General features: G+C 43.4%; 1 protein-coding gene across 3 annotated transcripts in view; it reads left to right on the top strand.

Annotated features, from left to right (window-relative positions):
• Positions 1-6,092: 6,092 nt before the first annotated feature.
• The window catches only part of ltk (leukocyte receptor tyrosine kinase), a 252,845-nt gene continuing 247,919 nt past the window's right edge, over positions 6,093-11,018 (top strand). For all 3 annotated transcript variants that reach the window (XM_063052657.1, XM_063052650.1, XM_063052662.1), the window contains exon 1: positions 6,093-6,660. In XM_063052657.1, coding sequence (XP_062908727.1) covers positions 6,597-6,660 — 64 coding nt within the window. In that variant the 5' untranslated portion in view covers positions 6,093-6,596. The remainder of the gene's footprint in view (positions 6,661-11,018) is intronic.

Genomic DNA, 11,018 nt, shown 5'->3' with positions numbered 1-11,018 from the left:
AGGGATTGGGAGATATGCAAAGAACTAGGAAAAGAATATAGAATCCTGAAGAATGGTGGAACAGATTTGAAGGACTGAATGGCCTATTTCTCCTCCTGTTTTCTATGTTTGTATGAAGGTGGAAAAGATGACAGATGCTGGCATCTGGAGTAACAAACAATCTGCTGGAGGAGCTCAATGGGTCAAATAACATCTGTGGGAGAAAAGGAATTGTTGACATTTCGGGTTGAAGCCCTTCGATCTGGAACATCGTCAATTCTTTTCCTCCCACAAAAACTGCTCGACTTGCTGAGTCCTGACAACGAGCTGTTTGTTGCTCTCTGCTTCCATGCAGGATGTAATACATTTGAATGATGATGATCGACTTATATAGTTAGTCTAACCTTTTAGATCTTCCCCCTTTAATGACATTGCATGCTTTGCCTTGTGTCAGTGTAATCTCTTACTAGTCAGCACCTTCCCTTCACATTTTGACCTATATTGCAGAAGAATCATAGGGGATGTTGGCTGGCGACCATCTCTGCCTGGATGTGCTAAACTCAGAAAGGGGAGGGGAACATAGTTTCATCGTGCTTGGGAGATCCAAGCATCAGCTCAGATCTGAACACTTAGTGGAATGTTTCTTAGTGGACCCTTCAAAGAGGTGCATTTGATCTGGCGAGACTCTTGGATTTAATGGGTAGAGAGCAGCTGCCTCGGCCCAGAGTCATTAGGGCGCTCATCAGTTCCGACTGCGGTCTGTACTGTAATGCCGCATCCTCCCACACGCGTGCAGGAAGATCAGTGTCAGACAGAGAAGGCCCACCAGACCAGCTTTGAAAGTGTTACTAAAGGAAAGCACGAAGGTGATGTTAAACATAAATGGTATATAAGTGGAAATACTCTTTTCATTTTGTTTTCAAGTATTTGTTTGATGTACAATCCATATGATCTATTTTGTGCTGTGGGAATGATGGAGGATCCATGCCCAAAGCATGGAGTGCAGCAATTGATGTGTTGTGCTCTATGTAATCGATTGATATGTCAATTTCTTCCTCTATTACTGGTTGTATTTGACTTTGACATTGGGAGGGAGGTAGATTTATTGTGTCTACAGCTAAATCAACAGGCTTCTGCTGGTGACCCCCTTCCAAACCCTCAACAATGGTTGGATGGAAGAAGTGGGAAGATCCGCTAATAGAGACCTCGGAAAATACAAACAAGAAGGGAATCATCTAGTTGTGACCCTTCTGATGCAAAGAATCCATTGTGTGTTATCTCATGCTTACAAATGAATTCCTCCAGCTATGAAGCCATAAACAGTACAAGGTTTTCATTGTGAGCATAATCTTTCACACACTCTTGACCACTGGGATCACAAGGGCATAAAGCTGGCAGAGTAATTGATATTGTAAGCAATGGCACATGTAGCCATTAACCTCAAAGGGCAAGTACTGCCTTTTCACTGTTTGGAAGAGCAGCAGTAGTAATGACATTAATCTTCTTGTAGATACTTTCCTATAATTAATGTAATCAGGAGCTGAACTTAGTTTGAGAAAATAAGCACTTGAGAAAGCATTCTGTCTGGATGCATACTGGCTTGGTATGGCAATAGTTCCGCACATCACAGGAACCAGCCTCCCCTCTATGGCCTCTGTCTATACTTCTCACTACCTCAGTAAGGTAGCCAACATCATCAAAGACCCCCCGCACCCACCCCAAATATTTTCTCTCCCATTGGGAGGAGATACAAAAGCCTGAAAGAACATGCCACTGGGTTTAATGATAGCTTCTATCTCACAGTTATCAGACACTTGAATGGATCTCTTGAATGAAAATATGGACTACTGGCCTCACAATCTATCTCATTATTATGCTGTAATTCATTCTTTACCTGCACTGCACTCTTTCTGTAGCCTTTACACTTTATTGTGCATTGTTATTGTTTTACCTTGTTCCTCCACAATGCACTGTGTAATCATTTGATCTGAATGAACAGCATACAAGACAAGTCTTTCACTGTATCTTGGTACATGTGCCATTAATAAACCAATATCAATACCAGTACAGGGGTATGTCGCACTTCTCCCCAATACTGCTAAGATGGTTAGATAGATTGAGCATGTTTAGTATTTGTTATCAGATTGCTTTGTTCAGCTGAAGAAACTAGAACAGTACATGGAGGCTGTAAATTCCCCAGGTTAATGTCCCTTCAAACTGGAACTCATGGCAGATCCTGGAAATAGCTTCAGCCACTGAGAATTAATAGCAACTCATGTGGAAACCTTGTAGTTAGACCCTCAACAAGAATGAATCTAAGTCAAAGTAAACTGATATTAATGGTGCCAGGCCAGTTGGTATTGTTAATAAAAAATTTAAAAAACACTGCAGACACTGGGAAAATGAAGTAAAAGCAGAAGATACTGGAAATATTCAAGGAATGATGCCTCAAAAAGGCGGCATCCATCATTGAGGACCCCATCACCCAGGACATGCTCTCTTCTCATTGCTACCATCAAGGAGGAGGTACAGGGGCCTGAAGATACATACTCAACGATACAGGAATAGCTTCTTCCCCTCTACCATCAGACATTGAACCCATGAACACTATCTCAACACTTTTTTTTCTGTTTTTGCACTACTTATTTAATTTAACATACATGCATTGCAATGTAATGCTGCCACAAAACAACAAATTTTACAACATATGCCAGTGATGTTAAACCTGATTCTGAAACCTCAACATCTGCCAAGAGAGAAACTTAACTTTTTGAATCTGAGACATTTCATCAGAACTTGGAAAGAAGGAAAACTAGATAGCAAAGAAAGTGGGAGAAGGGAGTAGGTGGAACAAAGGGAATAGCTCTTATAGGGTGAGACTGAAGACCTAATGTAGAATTTAAAGGGGCAATTTAGATCAGATTAATGTTCTTTGTGTGCTGAGAACCTCTCTAGAGAGTACAGCAAACCACTCAATGGTCCATCCAGGCACCCAATATCTCCTTCCAAAATCCTCCTGATTGCCTTATGCTCGACACAGTAACAGGCGAGGAGACAACAGAAGAGCCAACAATCTGGATCACCCGGGATCCATTTCTCAGTGAGGTATCATGGCCAAAATATCGCAGACTAGAATAAATGAGTTCCCCAAAGAAATAGAAAGGCTAAAATAAAATCCTGCAGATGCCGTTCATCTAAAACAAAAACAGAAAATGCTGGAAATGCGCAGCAGTCAGGCAGCACCTGTGGGAGAGAAACTGTCCAGTGGAGGACCTGAATCAGAACTTAGTCAGAGTTGTGCTACACAGGGGTGGCAAATCTATGATAGGTGTTTTCAAAAACATTTTGTTGGCAGGTAGCAAGTAGTCCTACCCTTTGATTCTTTAAACTCCCACCCATAATAAAACAATACATAATGATTACCTTTACTGCCAAATGAAGCAGTGAATGATTTTTTTTACAATCCGAGAGCAGTGAGATGTTTTCACAGAAAATATATCACGCAACATGGTACCAGCTAGATGGTTGCAACAGCACATGACATTGGATGATACATTTTGACATTGGATGATACATTTTGAAATCTTCACAGACCTGGTGCACACATCAGTATTTAGATGGCAAACAGCTGGGCTAGTTGGCATTGGCTTCGCCTGCTTCCGTTTTTTCTACTGTTGTTTATAAGTGAACACCGATAACAATGTTAAATATGAATGTAATTTAGTGCCTCCACTTATATTTAATTTTCAATTTTTTAAAGATTTATATTAATAATTTTTGAACTCCACTTGCCTCTTCATTATTTGTGGTGATAGTCCATCAATTTTAGACCACAATTTATTTCAGAAAAAGTGTCAATAAATGATGTTTTTAGTCAAGTTGTATCAATGTCACTGATAAACACAAGTAAAAAATGGAGAATGCCCAGATTAAAGAGATTGGTAAACATCAGTTTTAAAGGAGTGTGTCCAGTCCAAGAAGAGTATCATGCAGTTACAAAGAAATTTAACAGAGAAGAGGATTGTTCGCTTTATGATGGTTCCTTCGACTGACTATCAAACAAGCCCCAATGTCATATGCTTTTCCCATATTTTACCATTTTTTTTCAACCAATTTCCTTTCAGAAGTTATTGATGATTTTGCCTGCATCAAGCTTGGAGGCTGTTCAATATCCAGATCATAATAGCTCAATGCATAAAACCTACGTCACTTCTGCCCTGTTGCCAATAATCTACAATCCATTTCTGGGCTGCTGACTTTACTGCCGATTGAATCTATTAAAAACATTTAAGATTTTTAATATAAGTCATATCTCCCCCACCCCAATCTTTGCTTTGAATCAAATAACACTCGTTTCTCTTGTATCTCATCATTACGAAATGCGTCACATCCCTGCTACAAATAAAGATTAGCTTTATTTGTCACATCTGCATCAAAGCATGTCATTTGCATCAGATCAAATCAGCGAGAATGGTGCGGGGCAGCCCCAAGTGTTCTGTGCTCACTGCACCAACACTGCATGCCCACAAGTCATTAACAGTATGTCATTAGAATATTGGAACTGGAGTACCCGCGTGGTCATGGGAGAACTCCTTACACACAGCACCAGGAATCAAACCCCAATCTTACAACTGGTAGTGTAAAGCGTTGCACTAACATTCTCTTCATTGCAATACCACAGTGCCACTCTCTGTGGAATCCATCTCCCTTACACCATCACTAAGAAGTTGACATCAAGAAGTCTGTTGCGTAGAGTGGGATGCAGTACCTCAGTTGAAGCCTAACCAGTAATCTAAGCCTACCAAATGATTGGCCCTTGGGCACTTTCTATACTGCCAACTTTAAAATTAGGTAAGTTAATTTACATGGCTTCTTGTTCATTCTGCCAAATGAAACATGGCAGGTGAAGTTCATCTGCCTAATACCTAATAAAGTTTACAACTACTTTCCCATCTGTTTACTGCATTTCAATGTTTGAGCCAACAGCAAACTTGAAATAATTCCAACCCGTCGCTAATCGCTATCAAGAACTAACAGCAATTCCAAAGCCAGCCACTGGAGGTGCAGTAGATAGCTCCTATGGGGCAGGTTCCATCCTGATCTCGGATGCTGGCTGTGTGGAGTGGATGTCTTCTTCCTTTGACTGCTCCTCCCGGATATGTGTTGGTAGTGTCAATTACCACCTGGTGAAGATTGAAGGCAAAAAGAATCAAAGGGGAGCTGGGAGACACGGAAATAAGGAGAGAGGAAATGGGACCAATTGGATTTCTCTCCTAGGATATGGCATAGACTCAGTTGACTGAATAGCCTCCCACTGTTTTGTGAGATATTTAAATTATTGTTTCCAGCTTTCTGTTCCTTGAGGGTCCCTGCTTCTAGATTCGCATAGGCTACAATTCCGTTAGTGTTTATTATGAAAAGTTTGTCAAATTCCTTTCCAAACCACGGACAACATCAATGCACCCCTCACCCACTCTCGTCTTTAGCTTTAACTAGTTCAGTCATGTTAAACAAAATCACCTTTAACAGTCAACATTAAATGCAGTTAATTAGCCCATGTTTCCAAAAATATTCCAGTTAATTGTTTAGCATTAGATTAAAGGGGAGACTGATCTGTCAGTCAGTGGTGGAAAGGGAGAGTTAGCAGACAGTTTAAACACTATTTTTAAGGAGGGGGTGCACTTGCAGGAATTACCCTCAAACCCACGCGTTCAGGATGGTGTCAATCTGAAGTCACACCCTGGTATCAATAGTCAAAGACCAGACTGGCATTCAAGGCAGGTGTGACGTAAAAACGGAGAGTGTAATTAGGGCTAATCACATTTTGTGATGTTGCGGTTCATACACAGCCTTTCCTCATCTACCTCCGCGCATAGCTTTCTCGCCCCTCTCCCTCCATCCTCTGCATTTATTATGCCCACCTCAGTTCCCTGTGGTTCTGAACTCCGCGTTGGCAACCGTATTTCCAAGTGACCATTCCGAAGAGACTTGCTCCAAGCAGCAGTCTCCGTTTCGACTCTATTAAAGCCCTGGGTGTTGTTCTCCATTACAGCAGTGACGACAACTCTATACAACAGTAGCTTGTAAAATGCGCTCGGACTACCCGTAAGACCGTGATAGGTACTAAACTATTGCAGGTCGTTTCACGGCAGCTTGCTGGGCATTAAAATAGAGGAGTGCTGAACGGGCGAGAATGTTTTGGTTAAATGTGATTGATTTAATTTATTTGAAGTGTGGATGCATCACCAACACAATATTTTAAAGCATAGTGGCGAATGCGTAGTACAAGCGCGCTCCTCTATTTCAATACAAGGGGGTCGTTGAAAAGAGTGCTGAATTCACATCCGATGTCTGTCAGAAGTTCAGTCTGAATAAGATGACGCATCTTTGCAGCTCTGATTGAGAGATTTTTCTTTGGCTCGATTAAATTAAGCGGGTCATATGATTTAGTTTTGGAGAAGAGTCTAACGTGTAACTCCACGAGTGTCGGCAGTGTCGGGCGTCGCTCCGTTGGAGCAGAGCAGAGCAGCGCAGCATCCACTCCCCGAGTCAGAAAGCACATCAGTACGGGACTGAAGGCAAGAGGGAGAACTCTACGACACGGCTCTGGCGGAGCCATGGGCTCAACACCGGTGGCAGCCCGCCCCCACCTCCTAATGCTTTACCTGCTCCTTTCCTTGGGTAAGTAGACACATGCCTCCGCTTTGTCCCAAGGGTCTGAATCCCAATCCCTGTCCCTTCGATTCAGGTAGGACTGAGGTCAGGCAGAAACGGGGTACGGGAAAAAAGTAGTATTCCCTGAGCAGAAATGGCGTGGATTTTATGAGCGGGCCAAATCTCAATTTCTTTGTGGGGTACCTTATTGCATGGCATGTGATATGGAATAATCATGAACGGGGTTCACCGTACTGGGGTAAAATGAAAGGGACGGAGGGGATGTGTATGGTGTGAGTATGTTGGGATTGTGCTGCGGGAGTGATGGTAGTTGCAGAGTTACGGTGGTGTCAGAGTGGTGAAGGTTAGACTGGTGTCAGTGAGAAGGGACTCGTAGTGAGAACGGTGTATGTTTTATAGTGGGACACACACACACACACACACACACACACACACACACACACACACACACACACAGAGTCTGTATTGATGAGTGTATTGACGGAGGTCGGTGTGCTTAGGTTAAAGGTGAGTTTACACTGAAGTGGTCCTGTTGGGTGGTCTACATGATGCACCACGGTGGTGTTTGTGCCGTCAGTTTGATTGGAGTTTTATGATACGCTCCATGTAGAGGGCTTTCTTGTGGCGAGTGTTCGTCTTATTGTGGGGCCAACTTATGGGCTTCCTGGGGGGGGGGCACCGTGTTGGATCTTGTGATGGGTGGGTCATTTAGTTGAGTTGCATGGTGGTTTTAATACGGCAGAATTTTCTGATGAGGTCATCATTAGTGTGATTTTCGGTATGGTGGCTGGTCAGGATGGAGGCTTTTATAATGGGGGTTGGTTGACCCACAGTAGTAGATCTCATTGCAAGGACAGACCATTAAGAGTTCAGGGAGGGGGGTGCTTAGTGTTACGGTAAGAACTGTGCGGTTGAAGTTGTGCAGTGGTGGGATTTCCAGCAAGGTGGGTTTTACTTCAAATTATCTGCCGTGGAGAGAATGTAATGGATTTCATAGTAGGGTCAATGAGATGGGGAGTGTGTAAATATTGGGACGGTATGATATATTTTGCAATGTTGGTGTGTTGAATTATAGTCGTTTGGTGTGGCTTTGTAGTGTGATCATAATAGATTTCGTGGGAAGGTGAGTCTGGTTAGTGTACACACACTGGGTCACTGCTAGATCTTGATGGTGGAGTTGGTGCTGGGATTTGTGCTCAGGTCAGAAAGAAAGGCTTGGAATGATGTCAGTTTTTAGGATTTAATGGTAGGGTGAAAGAGATGTATTTAATTTTGATATGTTTGTTAGATTAAGAAGAGTAGAGGTCTTTGGATGGGGTCAGTACACCAGCTTTCATCGTGGGTTGGTGTTTTGTGCTGAGGAGGTACAGTGGGGTTTTATCAAGCTGACACAGTCACATTTTTATTGTTGGGACTAATATGGCAGGATTTACAAAAGGATGGGTATAATGGGTTTTATTCTGTATGGTGTGGGTTCTTTGTTGGGGTCGGTGTATGTTAACTGGTGGACTCGTGCTGGAGTAATCTGGCAGTGTCAGTGTGGTTGTTCTAATGGAAAGTGTATGTGTTGTATGGCAAAGTACTCCTGTTTGAGTACTGTTGGGGGGGACAGCATACCTGGGGGAAGCAACAGTGGCCATGCCTCTGGCACAGAGTCTGGCCCTGTGGCTCATAAGGGTAGGGAAAAGAAGAGGATGGCAGCAGTCATAGGGGACTCTATAGTTAGGGGGTCAGACAAGGGATTCTGTGGACGCAGGAAAGAAACACATGGTAGTTTGCCTCCCAGATGCCAGGGTCGTGGTACATATTGGTACCAATGACATAGGTAGGAAAAGGGAGGAGGTCCTGAAAGCAGACTACAGGGAGTTAGGAAGGAAGTTGAGAAGTAGGACCTCAAAGGTAGTAATCGCGGGATTACTGCCTGTGCCATGTGTCAATGAGTATAGGAATAGAATGAGGTGGAGGATAAATGCGTGGGTGAGGGATTGGAGCAGGGGGCAGGGATTCAGATTTCTGGATCATTGGGACCTCTTCTGGGGTAGGTGTGACCTGTACAAAAGGGATGGGCTGCACTTGAATCTGAGGGGAACCAGTATCCTGGTGGGGAGGTTTGCTAAGGCTATTGGGGAGAGTTTAAAGTAGAATTGCTGGGGGTTGGGAACTGAACTGATGTGACAGAGGAAGGGAGGTTGGCTCACAAATAGAGGAAGGTTGGAGAAAGCACAAAAGGGAGGATAGGCAGGTAATAGAGAAGGGACGAACTCAGACCAATGGTTTAAGATGTGTCTATTTTAATGCGAGGGGTATCATGAATGAAGCGGGTGAGCTCAGAGTGTGGATCAGCATTTGGAGCTATGATGTTGTGCCATTACAGAGACTTGGATGGTGCAGGGGCAGGAATGGCTACTTCAAGTGCCAGGCTTTAGAAGTTTCAGAAGGGACGGGGGTGGGGGGGAGGCAAAAAAGGTGGGGATGTGGCACTGCTGATCAGAGATAGTTTCACAGCTGCAGAAAAGGAGGAAGTCATGGAGGGGTTCTCCAGAGTCTCTGTGGGTGGAAGTAAGGAATAGGAGGGGGTCAATAACTCTACTGGGTGTTTTTATAGACTACCCAATAATAGCCAGGAAATCGAAGAGCAGATAGGGAGACAGATTCTGGAAAGGAGTAATAATAACAGGGTTGTTGTGGTGAGAGATTTTAATTTCCAAAATATTGATTGGCATTTCCCTAGAGTGAGGGGTTTAGAAGGGGTGGAGTTTGTTAGCTGTGTTCAGGAAGGTTTCCTGACACAATATGTAGATAATCCTACAAACGGAGAGGCTGTACTTAATCTGGTATTGGGAAATGAACCTGGTCAGGTGTCGGGTCTCTCAGTGGAAGAGCATTTTGGAGACAGTGATCGCAATTCTATCTCCTTTACCATAGCATTGGAGAGGGACAGGAACAGACAAGTTAGGGAATCATTTAATTGGAGTAAGGGGGAATATGAGGCCATCAGGCAGGAACTTGGAAGCATAACTTGGAAACAGATGTTCTCAGGGAAACGTATGGAAGAAATGTGGCAAATGTTCAGGGGATATTTGTGTGGGGTTCTACGTAGATGCGTTCCAGTGAGACAGGGAAAAGATGGTAGGGTACAGGAACAGTGGTGTACAAAGCCTGTTGTAAATATAGTCAAGAAGAAAAGAGCAGTTTACAGAAGGTTCAAAAAGCTTGGTAATGATAGAGATCTAGAAGATTATAAGGCTAACAGGAAGGAGCTTAAGAAAGAAATTAGGAGACAGAAGGGGCCATGAGAAGGCCTTGGCAGACAGGATTAAGGAAAACCCCAAGGCATTCTGTAAGTATGTGAAGAGCAAGAGGATAAGATGTGAGAGAATGAGATGAATCAAGTTTGACAGTGGAAAAGTGTGTATGGAACCAGGGGAGATGGTAGAGGTACTTAATGAATACTTTGCTTCAGTATTCACTACAAAAAAGGATCTTGGCAATTGTAGGGATGACTTGCAGTGGACTGAAAAGCTTGAGCATGTAGATATTAAGGAAGAAGATGTACTGGAGCTTTTGGAAAGCATCAAGTTGGATAAGTCATCAGGACTAGATGGGATGCACCCCAGGCTACTGTGGGTGTGAGGGAGGAGATTGTTGAGCCTCTGGCGATGATCTTTGCATCATCAATGAGGATGGGAGAGATTCCAGAGGATTAGAGGGTTGCAGGTGTTGTTCTCTTAATGAAGAAAGGCAGTAGGGATAGCCCAGGAAATTATAGACTAGCGAGTCTTACTTCAGTGGTTGGTAAGTCGACGGAGAAGATCCTGAGATGCAGGATTTATGAACATTTGGAGAGGTATAAAATGATTAGGAATAGTCAACATGGCTTTGTCAAAGGCAGGTCATGCCTTATGAGCCTCATTGAATTTTTTGAAGATGTGATAAACACATTGAAGGTAGAGCCATAGATGTAGTGTATATGGATTTCAGCAAGGCATTTGATAAGGTACCCCATGCCAGACTTATTGAGAAAGCAAGGAAGAGTGGGATCCAAGGGGACATTGCTTTGTGGATCCAGAACTGGCTTGCCCACAGAAGGCAAAGAGTGGTTGTAGACGGGTCATATTCTGCATGGAGGCTGGTGGCCAGTGGTGTGTCTCAGGGATCTATTCTGGGACCCCTTCTCTTTGTGATTTTTATAAATGACCTGGATGAGGAAGTGGAGGGATGGGTTAGTAAGTTTGCTGATGACACAAAGGTTGGGGGTGTTGTGAATAGTGTGGAGGGCAGTCAGAGGTTACAGCGGGACATTGATAGGATGCAAAACTGGGCTGATAAGTGGCAGATGGAGTTCAACCCAGTTAAGTATGTGG

Source organism: Mobula hypostoma, chromosome 1 (assembly GCF_963921235.1).
Source record: "Mobula hypostoma chromosome 1, sMobHyp1.1, whole genome shotgun sequence".
Lineage (NCBI taxonomy): Eukaryota > Metazoa > Chordata > Chondrichthyes > Myliobatiformes > Myliobatidae > Mobula > Mobula hypostoma.
Note: the sequence above shows the minus strand (reverse complement) of the source record. Positions and strands in the feature narration are given on the sequence as shown.